At 45.0% G+C, this 20,142-nt stretch overlaps 1 protein-coding gene across 1 annotated transcript in view; it reads left to right on the plus strand.

Moving 5' to 3' along the window:
• LOC119441342 (sorting nexin-4-like) overlaps positions 1 to 20,142 on the plus strand; it is a 66,913-nt gene that overhangs the window by 5,916 nt on the left and 40,855 nt on the right. The window contains exons 3-4 of the mRNA XM_037705958.2: positions 698 to 821; positions 16,901 to 16,978. Of these exons, the coding sequence (XP_037561886.1) occupies positions 698 to 821; positions 16,901 to 16,978 (202 nt within the window). The remainder of the gene's footprint in view (positions 1 to 697; positions 822 to 16,900; positions 16,979 to 20,142) is intronic.

The raw sequence follows: 20,142 nt of genomic DNA on the forward strand, positions 1-20,142 counted from the left end.
ACGCGTGAGAGTCACGCATCCCCACAGTTTTGAACAATTAGGGATTGTGCCCCCCCTACAACAATGCCCCTATGAAGCGCTTTCTGTGAACTTGATGGAACAGGACAAAACTACAGATGTCTGCTCTGTCACTGACGCAGCCAAAGCACATGGGACCGCTGCACATTGCAGCATCACAGAATCTGCATCATGATTGTACACACATTGTATCTTATGTGTCGTATGAATGTAAAAAGGAAATAAGACATGGAAAAATGTGTTAGTGAGCTTCTAAATACTACCCAAATATAGTGCAAAACGCTGATTTTCCTTAAAATGGGTTTTTTTCCCCCTGCAGAAATTGCCAGCTGCATTCTTTGTTGCAACATAGAACAAACAATGTAAATGAAATGACAGGCTGGCTGCCATTCTTTGTATATACATTGCCACGAAACGTCCACGGGTTTAATTATTATGGTTATACGAAAAAGAAAAACATTCACTGGTGTTGCACCGTTTGTGGAAACTATTTTCATGTGCCCAGAGCTAGTGCCACAGTTGTCCCACAAAGTCTAGTGCTCTTACAACACAGCACATCACACACATGGCGTGTCTTGCAAGCCTCAGAATTTTGTTGTGGTAATGGTGAGGTCACCTTTGGTGTTTGTTTGCCAGAAACTAGAATAGCACTTCTCACAAGTGTTATCTGTTGCTGCAGCATCCGGGAGCCTAGCAAGACACCGTACATCGTGTGGCGACGGTACCGGGACTTTGAGTACCTGCACAGTCACCTGCAAGGAACCTATCGCTACGTTGTCACTCCTCCTCTGCCTGAAAAGAAAGTATGTGTGTCAGCATCAGATGACGAAACTAATATTCTTTTGTCTTATCTGGTTTGGGAATCAAAAAGTTGCCTAACAGAAGTCTTTGTTTGGATAGTTAGTGAACAAACATGATGTTAGTTGCGCAAAAATGTGAAAGAAAAAAATGGGGAGAAGGAAAACCTTAGTGCTCTGTACTGCAGCCTATTTTTTTTCTACTGAATGATTGCACTACTTTCATTATGAAAAATTACTATTCAATATTCTGTATAGTGTCTTTTCAGTAAATCTTGAAAATTTTGCTTGTGAAGAAAAGCCCTAAAAGCAAGACTGTACAAGACAGGTGCTGATTTTCTGTCACCGCTTCTGCATTGACACGAAAACACTAGTACCTAAAGCATTGCATGCGCATTCCTGTTATAGAACATGCACTGGCCTTATGTGGGCAGAAACAAATAAAAAATGTGAGATTCAGCCCCTATAATTTCCTTTATGGTGTGAATGAAAACTCAGGTGCCATCATCGCCCAAAAGCATGTGTTAAGACTTTACCATGAAAGGCTTTACAAAGCAATTTCTCTGTGCTTGTGACTTTTAGCTACCAAATTTATTTGACCACTGACACACACTTAAGCATGTTTACCAATTTCATGCGTGAGTTTCTCAACATCGTCTACTCAGAATACAATTCTTACTGGCTGTTCTTGTTGGAAGCCAGTGCTTTTTTGGCAGTGCTTTTAGCTTGTGCCAAAGCACAGAGAGGAATTCTAGAAAAAGGGCATGACAGTTAGTGCTGTCTTTGACTGCACTGATTTGCTACATGTACATCTTTATTTGCCGAAAATACTTTAAGCCTGCTATGGGCCTTTTCTCTGAGCACATTTTATTTATTTTTTCCTGGTGGAAATTTTTGGAATCTCAGACTTGCAAACATGAAGTATAGTTGATTGGAGTGTGATGATCCATGCACCTTGTGTTTTCTTGCCCTCTTGCGACCTTCCATTGTGATCTAAAAATGTTAGAGAGATTCTCATGCTACTTCCACAATTGTTTTAATCTCGATTTTCCGGCAGGTCACAAGCCAAGTGGTTTGTAGAGTACAGTCCTGACTTCACTCACCTCAAAATGTTTTATAGAACCTTTTCAAGGTGTAGTTTGCTCTAGAGGAAAGAGATGACACTCGAAAATGTGAATTAAATACCTTTACCGCTTCTACCCTGCTACTGCGCAATCAGCTGTCGGAAATGCAGCTGGGTGATGGCTAACGCACTGTGCTTCATGCTGCAAAATGTGTAACTGTAGAGGGAAGACATGTGCAATAGTTAGCTGCAAAAATAATGATTGGCATATGAGGAATGGAATGAATCTGTGAGCCAAATTCGTGGACCACTGCTGAACAAGGACTGCCTGTGTTGCCAGCCCTTTACAATGCACGGCTTTTCTTAAGGATAAAAAGTTCAATCATCTGCCAGCATTGTATCGCTCACCTTCAAAGAGAGGACTTCAACCCCAGAATGTCGGCAAGAGGGAGTACCATTCATTACACGTTACGAAAAGGAGTAGTACCACTTCCTGGCGCAGTAAGTTTCTCGCATGCTGTAAGTACACGCATCCACCCCAACTTGCGCTCGAGCTTATGTCCTCTCTATCGCCCCCACATCAAGAATAAGTGAATCAATGCACTCTTGAATCAGTGCACTGAAGCATGGGTGACGACTACACTGACAGCACACGAATGTTCAAAGCTGAAGGTTTCGTGACAGCCCACAGAGTAAGCGAGTGGCTAACGATAATACGCCTTTATGGCACGCTGTTACAAAGTACAGAACATCTACGTTCCAAGCCTTGTGCGCAGCAAGAACAAATCTATCGCAACTGAACACACCTGCGAGTGATTAGGCGGGAAAAAACAATCACATAGTGACCGCACCGAGGAGCTTTGCTGAGTCAGAAATGTGACGAGCCGATGCTTCAAAGTGTTTGCCGAATAAAGAATGACGAGCAAAGCACATCGATCGTGATTTAATTCATAAGCAGAAAGTTTGGACAGCTTGAAATACACTTCTAGCACTGCTTGTACACTCGTGTACACTGTTCGCGCTGTTTTAACGAGGCGTTATGAGGTCTGAAAAAGCTACATGTCCTTTAAAGCTGTGGTCAAAGCCTTGCGTCATCCACGCAGTCACAGTTTATAATATTTGCCGAAACAGCGGTTTCTTGAGCCGCACCAGTGTGATAACATCCATTGTGAAAGCGGAGGCAACGGAGGCAAGCAGTGGACGGGTGTCGCCTTGTTATCAAGCATAGCGGCAACCTCAGGATCACCATAGAAAGGGTCTATACCATGTACCATAGTGAAGAGGATCCACATTTCTTGATGACAGTGAACTAAAAATATCATCAAACCTCAATGTAATGAATCAATTTAATTATCATAGCTAACTTGATATTGATAGAACACCACTTATGCTTAGCCTCAGTATGACATATTGTGTTTATCCATAATGTCTCTAATAAAATTTCACTGCTGCCGCAAACGAAGGCCGAGACATTAAATGGAAAGTGTATCGCAGGAGGCAGTGTTTGGTTAGATGAATTGCATGTGGTTGTTTGAAGACATACTGCACTCGGAAACCTAGCTGTGAGTGTGGTGCAGGAGTGACAAAAGCTCACTGCATCAATGTGCTCAATACATACAAAGTGCACAGTGTTCAGGACGCACACAGATTTGGGGCAGCACACTTCAACAAGTGCTGACTACAGAAAGCAGCTTACATTCATAGTAAAAGCATGCATGCACAGGAGGAAAGTGCAACAGGACAAGCCACAGGGCATCGGGATACAATTTTTATAAGTGATGCTTAGTCAATGAGCTTCCCTCAAACAATCAACTATGGAAACAACCAAACAGGAGACTGGGGCTGTATTCTGAAACGATCCACTTCAGTGATAGTATCGCCTCGGCGACAATGTCGCCGTCAGGTGCACGTTTATTGGCTGGTCGAGCAAAATTGGATGACGTCGTGCTCAGCCAGCCAATCAGCTCATCAAATTTTGCTAAAACAGCTAATTAGCACGCGCTATTAGCCAAGGCAATAGTATCACCGAAGTGAATCGTTTAGAAAACAACCCCTGGTTGTGAGACTGTGCGTAAGGTGTTGCGATAAAAAACTGCGTATGTTTTTATTAAAAGTGAACGGAATGCTGCAGTCTGTAACACCTGCACACCTTTCAGGCCACACAGAAGTGACAAAAGCTTTAGCGCACAAACATAATGCACAAATCATGGAAAGAACAAGTGTGAGGTGTGCACATGCACTCAATGCGCTGTCAACAACAACAACAACAACAAAAAAACGGGCAAGCTTGCACTTGGTCGTGCAAAGCTTAGGCACAGTGAAAGTATCAATCCTGAAGTCTTACTGGCTGCTACTGCTAGGTATTAACTTGGTTGATGCTCGATCTTAACTTGGTTTAACTTAACTACACATGTAGGAAGGTATTCTCGAGCGATCATTTTTGGAGGTACCTTCCCTTTCCCGACATTTCGCGTGACTAGCGCTGGACGTGTCGGTGCCTACGAGCGACAGCATTCCTGGCAAGCCACAAACGCAGGCAGGCAGGAGCCGTGTCTGTGTCGGGCGAAGCGAGCGCGCACCTGCGCCGGCAGTTACTAGGCAACGTGAGGCAACGTCATCGTTCCTGCTTCGGCGCATGCACAGCTAGGCAACGCGGGCAGCGTTGGCAGCAGCTCTACGCGTTGCCTCGTTGGTGCTGCTACAATTTCTTTCTCTCTCTATCTCACTCTCATTTTCTCTTTCCCTCTCCCGAGCATTGCACGCGCCGTGCACATGCTCTCCTTCCCTCTCCTTAACATGTCATGTCAAAGCAACATGTGCACGGCACGGAGAGGATGCGAGGCACACGCCGCTCCGAGAGGTGGCTGCTAGGCAATGCAGTGACGCAGTAGCCCACCCAGGATCTCTGCAAGGGGGAGGGTTGACAGTGTGCCAATACTACTATCTAAACAGCACTTATTTCGATTTCTTCACGGGAAATTGTAAAAAAAATGCACTTTTTGCGAGTGTGCACACGATTGCGCGTCTTACATCTTAGTTGCAGTACTCAAATGCGTAAGGAAAGAAAAGGGGTTAAACAAAAGGGGGGGTTAAGTCGGCCTCAGGGGGGGGTTACAACCCCCGAACCCCTCCCCCCTTCCCCCGTCGGTGCGCCACTGCAGTGACGTCATAGCTCGGTGAGGTTTTGTCAGCAGGCGCAAGTTTTTACGGTTAGCTAGAACAGTTTCGCTGTTAAAAGCAGTGCGGGCATGAAGAGCAATTGGACATGCCTATTTTCATGGTGACAGCCATAATTAATTTGACAAGCTTTGAGCCAAGCTGTCAAGTGCAGAAACTACCGGTAAAAGATGTACCTTTATGCAGGGCGCAGCCACTACTGACAAGGTGTGTTCTTGGGTAAAGGAGTTGTGGCTCATGCACAAATAATTTTCCACATATATTTTGTGTAATATTTTGGCCCAACTTAAGTTGCGGGGCCCTTTCATCTGTGTAGCCCTTACAATAAGAATGTGCAGTATATCAGTGTAATGAAATTCCAATGCAACAAAGTGTTGTTTCTAGTAGTTTGTCATATCAAGGTTTAATTTTAATACTAACAACCTTCCTTTTTAATTTGACAGCACCGCAGATGCCACTGAATGGTTAGTTAATTACAATATTGCGATTACTGAACAGCATTTTAATTAATCAGCTTGAGGCAAGTGTTGCAATCCTGGCATTGAAGCTGGTCCGTACTCGAGGCATGTTCAGTTAGTAGAAAGTTTCAAGATGTTCTTCAAACTTAGTGAGAAACGCATTAGCATCTTATGTGCCATTTTTGTGCCAAGCCTTCTGTGCTTGATGCATTTCAGCACAATCGAAACGGAAGACACATAGAAGGGGACAGGACACATGCTTGTCTTGTACTCGTCTATGCGTCTTATTTTTTATTGTGCAAATTGTCATCAAGTAAACAATAACCAGCTTGCTCAGCAACAGTGTTTAGAGAAATCCTTCTTTCTAAATAAGGGACAAAACCGCATATAACTTGGTGATCTTGGTGATGCTGATGCATTTCATGACGAATTTTGGGAACAAGTACTATCTCAAAATGGGCACTAGTCTCGGCTACGCACTAAGTTTACACAGATTTGGCGCACTGTCTCTAATTTTGGATTGCTACACATTGCTCAAAGGTCAACAATTAAAAGTTTATTAGCAAATCTTATATAAATAATTAATTCATCAGCAATTATCACATGTTTACTTGTGTCTGTTCCAACTAGTATTGCATTGTCAAAAAGGGGCATTGCTATCTACGCTCACTTTCTTGAAGAAAACTTTAATGTGTGCATTTACACAGGGGGTAGACGCCCCATTTTCAGCTTTCTTTGTCAAGAACAGTAGTGTGAGGCCTTCTATGCATACTCTTTGTATTGGGCATGACAGCATCTGTCAGATTAGGTTTGACGCATGTTCACTGCTTCCAAGGTGACTGGACAGGAGTGTAGACGACGCACAGCCTTTTTAAGTAGTCATGGTTGTATCCATCTGTCATTGTCACTATCATCGCTGTTGCCACTTGTTGAGCACAGATCTTGTCATTGTGCTTGATAAGCGAATCACAGTCGAACCTCATTATAACAAACTCACGTCGGGCACAAAAATAGCCTAGTTATATTTAAAAAAATAATGGGGTTTTACATGCCAAAACCACGATCTGATTATGAGGCACGCCGTAGTGAGGGACTCCGGAATAATTTGGGCCACCTGGGCTTCTTTAACGTGCACCTAAATCTAATTACACTCGATATTCGTTATAAGCATATACAGTATAGACCACTTATAACGTAACCGCTTATAGTGCTGGACCGGATATAGTGCGGTCTTTTCAGACTCCCGTTAGTTTTCCCATGGCACTCCATGTATACACGTATCACTTATAGTGCAGTTGCGGAAAACGAAATACCGGTTACAGTGCGGCTGCATGGGAGTACGGAAGCCAGCGGAGACAGCGAACGCTCCCCTCAAACGGGCGCCCCAAGGAGTGCTCGAGGAAGAAAGAGAGAGGAAGTGGAGGAGAAGGGCACGTGGTGCGAACGAACAGCCAGTGAGGCTGAAACCAGAATCTTGAGTGCGAGTCGTGAAAAATCATGGCACGCATAGCGAGCGAGGGCCACGAAACTGCCAACGCCAGCCAACGCTTGCTCCACGATAACGGCAGTAAACGAAAGTGGGTGGCGCCGGCACGGCACGGCACAGGGCACACGCGGAGACCGTGGAATGTGAGGGAGGAGGGTGGCAGGGAAGCGGATTTCGCCTCGGCAACTCCACCGCTTTGGCTCCCCTCGCACTCCCTCATAGCTCCCTCACTTTCGACTGTCACCGTGCGCACCCGCTGCCATGTAGGTGCTGCCGCTCCAGCCGGCCCGGCGCCAGCTCCCCGAAGTTTCGTTTTCTGCCGTTATCGGGAAGCGGGTGTTTGCTGGCGTAGGCAGTTTCATTGGCCGGCCTGGGACAGCGCCGCTGGTTCCCTCTGCTACAGTGGATACCTCTGCGACGTAGCCACAGCGTGCAAGGTCAACACGTGACTAGAAAATACAGGAAGCATAAAGGAGAAAAAAGGGTTCACAGCCTTTTTCTACGCGTGGCTACGGTAGCGTGGCTGAAACGTCGGCATGTACTCGCATGTTCCGGCGCAACGCAGAATCGGCGACCTTGCCATTTGAGAGAGGGTGAAATTTCCGCCGTGTTTTTTTTCGTGTTTTTTTTTTTTTTGTTCGCACGCGACATTGAGGGGTCTCTCCTAAGCTTTTACTCTACGGCGGTGCCGGAGCAATGTCGGTTGGAGGCCCCGCCGTGTGATTTGGTTCGAATTAACAAGATTCGACTGTAAATGGAATGCAAACGTTCTAGCTGCATTCCTCGACTGTCGCATATGTGTGGCGGCTCGGTGCACATGTTTTGCATATGTGCGGGCCTTGAAAATTGTTGCTTTGTTTATAGTGCGGTACTGCTTATAGTACGGATATTGGCAACTCCGGCGACTTACGTTATAAGTGGTCTACACTGTATATGTTACCGTGTAACACCAGCGAGGCAATTTTTTTTTACTTCGTTATATCCGTGTTCGGTATGTTGAGGTTCAACTGTATACTACTCTTAAAAGATGTTAGACGTATCTTGAATGGTTATGCTTCTTCTTGAGAAACTGGTGTCTAGATGAACCTCGCTGATACGGCTCTGCGTAATACGGTTTTTGGGATGATACCTTTTTTTTCCCCCGATAGTATGATTTGGTTGGATGATACTTTGGATGATCCGATTTTCGGATGATACGCTTTATTTTCCGGTTCCCGTGAAGATCGTATCAACGAGATTCCACTGTATAAGTTTGCAAGGCTTTGCAGGCAGAGTGACGGCATCTGTGCCACGATTATCTACTTATTCATCATGTACAGCCTGTAGCCGGGTCACACATAAAAATTTGAAACTGCTACCAACTCATCAGCAAGGAGAAAGAACAGAAAAGTCAGTGCTGTGTCTGCTCCTCTGCCTGCCTTTTGTTCCTGTGCATCCAATTATGCATTACTAACAAGAGCAGCTTTGCAGTCTGTTGCCTGTAGGGCTTTGCATTGGGCTTGCTCCATCTTTTAGGCTTGATCGTATGGCATGCTGTTTTACTTAAATTGAGGCTTCTGAAAGGTAGCAGTACTTGTAATAAGCCCGCACATATCAAACAGATCAAACAAGCATCATGTCGCCATTACTAACTTCTTTATTCTCTTCTTCAATCCCCCCGCTCCCTCCGATGTTCTCAGACTTCTTCTTCTCATTCGGTACGCTTCACTCCCCCCACCATTTTATTCATCCCTCCTGGGATGGTATTTAAACACATTTGCTATGGAAGCCGATTCTTCATTTTCGTTCGCGCCGATATACCAGACAGTTTTTAAGTTGCCTTGCTGACTTGCAGTTTTCACGACACGATACGGTCCTTTATAGACAGATCCAGTATTTGATAGTCCCTTTCTCACGAGAACCAAGTCTCCTACCTCCAGCGCTGGTAACGTTGTGTTTTGCTTCTTGTCGAAGTTTCTTTTCATTCTTTCACGGTATTTCGCTTGGATGTCTTCTGTCCTTCTTCTTTCTGTAAGCTGTACCATCTTGTCGACTCCCAAGGATACATCAGCGGGAAGATAAGTTGGTTTTCCAGTAGCAACAAAGAGTGGTGTACATCCTAGACCAGTTGTGTGCGATCGGTTATGATGAGATACTGCTGCTTCAAGGCAGCACTTCCATCCTCCCGGGAAACTTGGGTACATGCTGATGTATTGCTTCAGGTCCCGAATAGTTCGTTCCACCAATCCATTAGCTGCTGGATGGTACGGAGCAGTGAATCTCAGGGTTACTCCTCGTCGTTCTGCCCATTCCTGCAGTTTATGGCTTCGGAAGGCTGGACCATTATCCGATACCAAAACTTTGACGTTGTCAAACATTTTGCGGTTGAGCAATGAGATCACGCTGTTGGCGTCATCTCTTCCTGGCTTCACTGCTACCATCCTTGTGCACTCATCCACGCACACAAGGAACGCTTGCATTTTCTTCACACCTTCCAATTTCTTACGGAGTTCGGCGAAGTCTAGGTGGACAACTTCAAATGATGTCCCTGAATGTTTCGGCAATGCCATTTGTTGAGTTGGTTGTTTGTATTTCACCTTATTCAGTTGTCATTCGTGACATTATTGCACATACATGTTCGCGTCTCGTTTCATGTGGGGCCATGTAAATCTCTTCGCGAGCTTCATGTAGGTTCGCCAAAATCCATCGTGTCCACCTGAATGCAGGCTATTATGGTAGAGATCCAAGATCTTCGGCACAAGTGTGGGAGGCACTGTAATTTTCCCCGTCACTGTAGGTTGTAGTGCTTCAGTTCCTTCCCAAAGTTTAGCGGCGTTTATTGCTTCTTGGTGAAATGAAACAGGCTTGACCGCCAACCTCGACATAGCATCAGCGTCTTTCATGGAAGCTCCCGGGCGATGACTGACGTCAAAGTCAAACTGCTGAAGCTCGTTCACCCAGCGTGCGATTTTTCCTTTAAGTTCCGCCAACTTCAAAAGGTGTGTCAGTGCTTCGTGATCAGTATAAAGCTTGAATTTTGATCCTTCTAAGTAGGAGCAGAAGTACCGAATGGCCTTTAGGACAGCGAGGGATTCTTTCTCAGTTGTTGTGTAGTTTACTTCCGTCTTGGTGAAAGTGTAACTGCAGTAACCCACCACGCGAAGCTGTTGATTGGCTGCCCGGGTGGAGTCTCGTTGATACAGAACCGCTCCCGTTCCATAATGTGACGCATCTGTATTTAGTTCAAATGGAAGCGAAAAGTCCGGAAGGCAAAGCACAGGGTCAGAAGAAATTAGCTGTACCAGCTCTTCGTATGCATAATCGCATTCTCTTGTCCATTGAAAAGGTACATCTTTTTGCGTCAACCTTGTTAAGCACCGTGTCTTCATAGCGTAGTCTCGAATAAATGCTCTGAAATGGCCAGCTAGTCCCAAAAACACGCGAAGTGAATGGACGTCAGAAGGCTTCACAAGTTTATCGATGCGTGCCACGGACTCTTCTTTGGTATTTTTAGTGGTACCATCCAATACTCGACCCAAAAAGGTAGCTTTGTTTTTAAAGAACTCGCTCTTCTTGAAGTTTACCTTGAGCATGGCTTCGGACAAAGCAGTGAGAACATGCGCAAGGTGTTCTTCATGTTGCTGCTCACTCTTAGAGTATACAATGATGTCGTCCACATATACATTGCAGAAGCACCCAATAAAAGGGTTCAGAACTGTATTCATCATCTTCTGAAACCAACTGGGCGAGTTTTTCCAATCAAACGGCAGACGATTATATTCATAAATGTCAAATGGAGTCACAAAGGCGGTGTATTGCTTGGTTTCTTCTTGAAGTGGCATTTGCCAGAAGCCTTTGCACAGATCTATCCTGGAAAACCAGGTGCAGCCGCCTGTTTCGTCAATGATGCTGTCTATCCGAGGCATTGGAAATGGGATCAAATGCGTCTGGTTGTTGATCGCTCTATAGTCAGTGCACAGCCTGAGGCTACTGTCTTCTTTTGGGGCAGTGGTGATTGGCGATGCAAATGGCGATACAGATGGACGGATGATACCAGCATCTAACATCTTTTGAAGCTCCTCTTTTAGCCATGTCTTCTTTTCTCTCGATAGGTTGTATGGCTTTTTCCGGACTATAGTAGTGTCGTGTAATTTAAAGGGGACTTCAAACTTGGTGGTACCAGTAGGATAGCCTCCCAAGCATAACAATTCCGGATAGAGTTTCTGAATACTTTCTCCATTTTTCGGCCTGCGAATTCGGTTTGCATCAGTCAAAGGTTTGGGAGTATCCTCATGAGGGCTTACAGACACAGTGTCGTCCCAATGAATGTTTAGCCTCAACGCTTTCATGTCCGGGCGAGAGAGAAGGAAGTCGTATTCGACACCTTCTATCACCAAGGCAAGAACCTCCGCGTACTGCGACTGATATTTTAGCTTTAAGCTTATCCATTCGCAGTGTTCCTTTTCACAACCATCATACCCTCGTACAAGGACTGATCTGCCAGTGAATATGTCTTCTGCATTTGCTCTGCTTCTCTTAAGTATCGATATTGAAGCTCCACTGTCGACAAGAGCTTGCAGGTTCTGTCCGTTCACTTCAAGGTGTGTATGAAGTAAACTTGAAGAAATTAGTAGGATGGTCTCGTTTAGTTTCGGTTGAACACACTGAGGCCTTTGTGGCATTTGTTTCTCTTTCAACAGTGCTGGTGACTGCAAGGCGTCACCGGGTCGTGAGTCGGTGGCTCTAAGTCTAATATTTGCACTGTCTTTAAGTTGCGGCGACCTTGTATCCGAGTTGCTCGGCTGAGTATCTGACTGGTGGGGAACATCTGGCCGTGTCTTCCAGCTCCTCTCTGACCAGTAGTGAGGGAATAGTTGTAGCAGCTCTAGTAGAGCTTCGAGAGTGTCCGGCCCTTTTATTTGTGCATGCCGTTGCAAATCTCTCGGGAGACCGTGAATTACAAGTGCTAAGACTGATCCTAATGGCAACTCTGGTTCAGCAAGTCGAAGCAGTCGCTGCTTCTCAAGGAAGTAGTCAAGTGGTGAACCAGACCTAAAACGGTAGAACAGCGCCTGGTCCCATCGCTGTACGCTATTTGTTTTGAATGTAGACAGGAAGTTCTCTTTCCACATGCAGCAAGGTTCGCAAACATGCTCTAAGAACCGCAACTCGTGCCACTTTTTTGCTACACCACTGAGAAATTGTCGCATGTTTAAGACCCGCTCTTGGTCAGACATCCATTCGTTGTATTTCGCTGCGGCCTCATAAAAAGTGATCCACCCTTGGATCACTGTGGACCAGAAAGTGGTCCGAAGACCCGTCAAAAGTTTCAGGCCGTAAAGTTTCAATTGGGTGGTCTCTTTTGTGGCGTAAAGCAGACAGGAGAGTTTCCGTCATGGCATTCTGTTGCAAAAATTGTTGCTGTTGAGTCATTATGGCCCGAAGAATTGTTGACATCTTGTCACATGATGCTCCACGACCTAATGGTCGTCCGAGTACAAGCTGGTTAAATAGGGTCACTGGGATATTCACCTTCGCCGAACCTCGTTTAACAAGCTCTTCGGGCGACATAGAAGCTCGATCCAGAACAACATCCAGGAGCTCACCCGTTGTGTCCAAAGGGAGGTCGACCGGGGAATCATCCTGGACTTGGTAGCCTTTGAATACCACTCGGTTGTTGTACTTCTCCACGAAAAAAGTACAAACATCTTCGTTCACTTGTCGGCTGCACCAAAATATGTAATAAGCCCGCACATATCAAACAGATCAAACAAGCGTCATGTCGCCGTTACTAACTTCTTTATTCTCTTCTTCAATCCCCCCGCTCCCTCCGATGTTCTCAGACTTCTTCTTCTCATTCGGTACAGTCTGTTGCCTGTAGGGCTTTGCACTGGGCTTGCCTGGGCTTGCCCCATCTCGCTTGATCGTATGGCATGCTATTTTACTTAAATTGAGGCTTCTGAAAGGTAGCAGTACTATTATAAGAAAACTGCTTTTGTGGTTATTTACAAACTAATGCTGTCGTTAGAAAGAAAAGTATCCAATCATTTCATTCTACCGGTGCTAGCATATGGGGCAGAAACTTGGAGGTTAACAAAGAAGCTCGAGAACAAGTTAAGGACTGCACAAAGAGCGATGGAACGAAAAATGTTAGGCCTAACGTTAGGAGACAGGAAGAGAGCGGTGTGGATCGGAAAACAAACGGGGATAACCAATATTCTAGTTGACATTAAGCAGAAAAAGTGGAGCTGGGCAGGCCATGTAATTCGTCGGATGGATAACCGGTGTACCATTAGGGTTAGAGAATGGATATTGCGTTCGAGGACGGCAGAAAACTAGGTGGAGTGATGAAGTTAGGAAATTGGCAGGCGCAAGTTGGAATCAGCTAGTGCAAGCTTGGGGTAATTGGAGATCGCAGGGAGAGGCGTTCGTCCTGCAGTAGACATAAATACAGTTTGATGATGATGATGACCAACTAATGCGACAGTATTTGAGCAAAGTGTGGCCATCGCGTGGGTCGTGTGAACCCTAGCGGTGCGACGTCCTTAAAAGGTGGGCAGCCACTATCTGCAAGGCATCCTTTAATGCATGCAACGTAATCGAGAAGGGTGCCTGGGGTCAGAAATTTGACATTGCAGGTGGTGTCTGTTGCAGGCGCAACAGTGCCACCTGGCTGAGGTACGTGTATCCTTGGAACCTGGTTAATCATAGAGTTTGATGCAAACTTACCCAGAAGAAAATCTGGTGCCAGTGTAGCTATGTGGGTTTCTGTGGTGGTGCTTCCCCATCAGTAGCTCAGCGTGTGGCCTGGAATGAAATCTGCCTATAGTTGTGCAAATTTTTTTGCCAGCAAAAGAACTATCATGACACATTGTTTTTTTTTTTTTTGCGCAAACGAACAGGGACACAAGGACGAGCACTTTCTAACAACTGATTTTATTATTGAAGAACCACTGGCTTAAATACCCACAGATCTGCGCGATCCTGTCAAAAGAACACGTCAATAGTGCATAAAACAACGCTTGTCATAAAATGCCGCTATCCGGTCAGGATAAAAAACAGCAATGTTCATAAAACAAGCACATAAGGCAAAAATGCGTTAAAGATATGATGACAGGAGCGAATTCTCTTTATCTAACAATGAAACAGAAGGATGACTGATGCATTTTTCTTGTAGTTTTTCAATCCAGTGAGCTTCCACAATTTCTCTCGCGGTTTGATTTCTATGCCTAAACAAAATGGCGGTGCTTCCAAGACAAGGTGAGCACGCATGTTCTTCACAATGCATAGCCAAATGCATACTAGGGCGACCTTTGAGACTAGACAAGTGTTCCCTTAGTCTCGTGTCAATGCATCTCGAAGTCTGCCCTACGTCCACATGACCACACGTCAAAGGAATCTGTTAAACAACGTTCATTGCGCAATCGACAAATTGGTTCTTACTTGGATGTTTAATACTACATCCTTTCTTAGCATAATCCTCACTTTCAAACTTACTTTTGACCTTAGAACACACACTACCTATTTTGTTTTTTGCCGAAAACACCACTTTTACTAACACGAGACTAAGGGAACACTTGTCTGTTCTCAAAGGTCGCCCTAGTACGCATTTGGCAATGCATTGTGAAGAACATGCGTGCTCACCTTGTCTTGGAAGCACCGCCATTTTGTTTAGGCATAGAAATCAAACCGCGAGAGAAATTGTGGAAGCTCACTGGATAGAAAAACTAAAGGAAAGATGCATCAGTCATCCTTGTGTTTCATTGTTAGATAAAGAGAATTCGCTCCTGTCATCATATCTTTAACGCATTTTCGCCTTATGGGCTTGTTTTATGAACATTGTTTTATGCTGACCGGATAGCGGCATTTATGACAAGCGTTGTTTTATGCGCTATTGACGTGTTCTTTTGTCAGGATTGCGCAGATCTGTGGGTATTTAAGCCGGTGGTTCTTCAATAATAAAATCAGTTGTTAGAAAGCGCTCGTCCTTGTGTTCTCCTTTTCTTCGTCCCTGTTTGTTTGCGCAAAAATTTAAGAAAATTGGAAATACATTGGTCATTCTTCGCACCACACAGTTAATAAAGCTGGTTTATTTCACTCTAATATTGTTTTCTTCAAACATTGTGTCTGATCAATATCAACCAACAAGAAGCGCGCCTAAAATGACACGATATCAATAATAAAATTAATATTTATTACCTAGCTTCATGTTGCAGACATACCAATTACCTTTAGAAGACAGTGGTAAAAACAGCAGTTCACCTGGCTAAAACTACATTTGGTACCAGCTGTCGTGAGTCATGGGTGCACCAAAGCAACTAAAACATAAGAAAAATGAACTGCACAGACGTTCTGTGAAAAAAAGTGCGCTTCTGCCAGTGTCCGCACAGCGAACGCGCTTGACAACGACAGCAAAATTTAAGCGTCGCATTGTATAATCCATACCTCAAATATATATGTTTGGCAAAATAGTGTAAACATAAATTTACAGTTGAAATAAAGCGCTATTTTAAGAGCGTACTATGTGCAATCGGCCTCGGCGCCCGCAGTGAAAGTACGTTGAATATGCTGTGGAACGCGTCTCCGCCCCAATTCAGTGCGCTCGCAGCGCCCTCGCACAATTTTTCCACACGCGGCGCCTCAGCGGGAGAGCGCCGCTCGGCCCACTCGACCATTGTCTATTACACTCTAGTTAGTGCTATACAGGTATTAGCTCTGTGTTTGTCTGGTTGAGCTCTGTGCCACTAGGTGGCTGGCACCATGCAGGCTGTTCACATTTGCACCTTCGCTCATCCAGTAAAATGCCCAGTCCGCTTGCGCTTGCGTTTACCCGAATACTGCTCACGCTAAAACTCAATTGTGGTAGCAATCCTCCGGCATGAAGTGACAGCTACAAATGTGTAGATGCTGGCGCTGATGAAATACCGACAGCGCGATGCGCTGCATCCATTCCGTTTGCATGTTGCCTTGCAGAGTGACATGATATCACAGCTTGACATGTCGCCAATCGCTAAATGTGCTGCCCACAACGTAACAAGGGTGATCCATGGTGCTTGCAAAAAGAACACTCGAGGCCAACACTGACCGCGCAGCTTGGGTCAACACGGAGCACGTTGTAACACAAGCAGACGACACTTGCTGTGTGCTGGAAGTGCTTGAGTTTAGTGATAAATTGTTGTTGTGTATTCTCTTTCTATTACTTTTTTTATAGAAACAAATTGAGCAATATTTCAACTATTACGAACAACATTTGTTCACCATAAAATTGGAAAAATTATCAATGACGCGACCTGGGTAGCCAATCCGATAGCTTGGCCAACTGACATCAATTGGAAGGGGGTGGCTGAAAACTAAGGGTAGCAGCATCACTGTGATCGGCAGCGCTGCACATTTTTAGAACCTTATAATCAATTGCAGACCTTACGTGGAGTGTTTAAATGCATTACTTAATATCAGAAGGATCTACTCTAACGACTGGTTATGTTGATACAATATCGTCAAAATCGTTGCTGGATCATTTACAAGCTAGCACTTAACTAAAGTCTTGTTGTATGTGTGGTTATTGAAGCAAGAAGATTGCTTCATATAAATCTTTGTGTGCCCTGCATTTTTTTATCCACATTTACTCCGTTTATAAAATTTCATTTTTTTTGTTTTGTTTTCATCTATGTGCATTTCTACTTATTGTACAATCGATTCCCATTAATGTGTCAGTGACTTAAAGCTCACACAAGTTCGACCACACAAGTTATTCTGACATTTCTGCATTCTTGCACTTCTTGTAGGGGAAAATGAACTGGGTTCTCTTTCTTTAACATTTGCTGCTTATTATGGCACTTCAATTGCTCTAAGAACAAAGAAAAAAAAGAAGCAGCATTTTGAAACAGGTTGAGCCCATAACTGAGATGCGTGCCCTTTGCAGGTGCAGTTTCGGTGGCAGAAGCTGCCCACAGACACCCTGGACCCAGAGTTTGTTGAGCGAAGAAGGGCCAGCCTTGAGGTATGTGGCTTGTCCTTCAGTTTGATCTTCAATAGGAGTTCTGTCACACATTTTCAAAATCGTGGTAACTCCGCCGCATGCTTGTCGCACTTAAAAAAATAACACCTGGCTTGGCAACACTTTTAAGGAAACCTTTTTAAAAAAGAGCATTACCTGACGTAATTTGTATTATTATGACGACGTGACACACACGTATCTGCCAACTCCCCAATTTTCCTTAAGGTTTGCAAACTAGGGCTCATTTTATGATTTCACATGTGGTGCACCAAGTTTTACGAAAAATAAATTCTGTGTGAGCAAAATTTTACCTTGTCGATCCCCGCACTTTAAATTGGAAGCCTTGGGATGGCGAGAAGATACAAGAGAGCTACATTTGCCTTTCGCGCTAAAAAATAGACATTGCAGACAACCATGGCAGTTTTGGGTTCACAACCGCGGTGTGCATTGCATCCAGCTGCTGCACGAACGGCGATTAGCACGCACGAAATTGACGAGCGACTCAATCAACAACAGCGCACTTTGCATAGACATCGAGGTTGGAGTCAGAGATGGGCCATTGTCCGTCTCATTGTAACTGCCGGTGTCGCCACTGAAGCCGTTGAAGTGAAGTGTACACAAGAATAAACTTGTGTACACTTCATCATTTTTGATGAAATACAATCTGGGCCAGCCGATGAAGACACTTTTAAATTGACAATAAACCTTTCGACACCAACTGCATCAATAGCGATGGGATCCATTGGTAAGAAGTTGGTTATTGGTATATCATATGCAGAAATACGGTGGGGGTGCTCTTATTAAAATGAGTGACAAACACATTCTTCAGAACATTGCAGCAATCGCTTTAAACTACTGGAACATTACATTGGATTAATTGAATATATGTCCTTTTAGAACTGTTAATAATGCTTTAAAATTTATGAGGGTTAGAAAGTAGTAGCAAAGGGAGAGTTTTATCGAAGAATTCCTTCTTGGTTTTTGCAGTACAGAATTCTCGGTTCAATTTTTGATAGCAAGACCAATGGTCTGTGGTGGCTGTTAGCTTTGCACGTCGAAATATCCGCTTCTTTTTGTTGCGCATGTGCTTTAACGTGTTATGAAACCATGGAGAGCAAGGACTCGATGAAACTTTTCTTTTATACAAAGCTATCAATTAAAGACAAGAGTTTGTTTTTATAAAGCAACCAGTTGTCCTCAACCAATTGCTGCTCAAAACGAGCAAGAAAACTGTCAACAAAGGCGTGCTATTCCCTATTCATTCCATTAATATCTGCTTTACTGTAGTCTTGGATGACCCTGTTTTTTTTTTTTCTTGTTGGAAACCCGTGCCCGTAGAGTGAAGTGAATTATAGAGTGGTTAATTCCCGGTGAATGAGTTAAGCAGAAAGTTAGGTCTGGTGTAGTTGTATTACGTCTAAAATGTTAGCCGAAGGGGGAGATATGAGAGTGGGAAAGTGAACGAGATGAGTTAAGTTGAAGTCCTGACAAAAAGTTAAAAATTCTTTGCTTTCAGCTGAGCTGTGTTTCAAGGAAACCGAGGCTCTTTCCCACCTGATGTCTGGAAAATTGAAGTCGCCAAGTATGAAGAGGGGCGATTTTGGGTATCTGACAAACAGCTGATTGACAGCATCGTGCAGGTCATTACAGAAGGACAGTGATGCAGTTGGTGGCTGATAGAAGACACAAAAAATTATTTCGCGAGAATCAATGAGCACGCGTACACACACAAGCTTAAGTGAAGATACAATTGGAAGGACATGCAAAGTAAGCGTATCGGCAACCGCCAACAGAACTCCACCACCAGACCGGTAATCACGATCACATCGGTAAAATTTTTAGCACTTTTCACGGTCCAAAATTTCTTAATTTTTAACTTTTGCAGAAAGCCAGGTCTTCATCAGACCAACAATATCAGCAGAGCAGGAATCAATAGCAGAAGACAATTCAACGTGCTTATTCAGGATACTTCGTACATTGGAAAGGAAAATTGAGGCGTTCTTTCCGCGGGATCTATGCAGACATAGCTATGATGCATTAGAAGTGCCGGCACGTGCAGGTACAGTGGCCGCGCTATCTTGCGTATCTGCCAATCGTGGCAAACCAATTTCGCTTACGCTGTCAGTTGCTGTGCAGTAAGCGTACCTTTTTTTTATTCATGATGAGTTTATTCATGCGAAGCGAGTAGGGCTGCCCTGCCACCTTTGCAAATTCTGTTAGTTTCCTCCTTGAGTTTCGCGGTGCTCTGCAAAAATCTTCACTACCTGATACACCAGTCCCCTTGAGTTTCTGCACCCAGACTGCATCCCTGACTTTAGATGATGAAAACTTGATGATAATTGGTCAAGTCTTTTTATCAGTGTAGGATCCTAACCTGTGTGCTCGAGAGACTTCTGAATCGGGAATTTGTAGTTTAAGGTTGTGGGGTCTTGGTGTCTCACAGGAGACCAACCACCGCTGGTTCGAGCTTAGTGAGCCACAGGGCCATGTCAGCCGTCGCCTCCAGCACCGCTCGTGCGCAGGCTCAGAGGCTGCAAGGGGCTACCGAGCGACGCACGCAAAAACGCAGTAAAGCCCTGAGTTGACGGACACCGTTTACTGAATCCGTCGGCACCAGCACTGCACAAACACCCGCGCGATGGGAAACCAAAGGGGTCCCGCACCTAGGGCGAAAATACAATAACAGGCGCCTATAGCACGCCGCTGTGAGAGCACAGGCTCAAGCTGGGACACGCCGCTAGGAAAAGTCCCGGCGGCTATGCTACTTGCTCTGGCAATAACCACTGCGTCAACTCGCGAGAGCTCGGGCAATATCCTTCGGCTTGGGCTTTCGGCAAGTGCGGCTCAGCGTGGTACGACCTCGCGCGAGCACCAGGCACTGCTCATCGGCTTAGCGTCGGGAAAGGATCAGCACAAAGTACGCACTCCCCACACGGGCAAAGGCACCGTGCGCAAGCTCCAGTCCTAGTCGCAAAGGTGTCGGCGGACGAGAGGAAAGCATGTACGTACCGTGTGCTGGTCCCGGAGATAAGAAAGCCACGCTCCGCCGCTAGCAGTCGACGCGGCTGCGTAGTGACGTCAGCGCCCCACCCTCACCGCAAACCACCGCGTGCAGAGCGCCACCGCTAGAACCGGTTGGGAGTGGACGGGGAAAGAAGGCGAGGGAC

This window comes from Dermacentor silvarum, chromosome 2, assembly GCF_013339745.2.
Source record: "Dermacentor silvarum isolate Dsil-2018 chromosome 2, BIME_Dsil_1.4, whole genome shotgun sequence".
In the NCBI taxonomy this organism is placed as follows: domain Eukaryota; kingdom Metazoa; phylum Arthropoda; class Arachnida; order Ixodida; family Ixodidae; genus Dermacentor; species Dermacentor silvarum.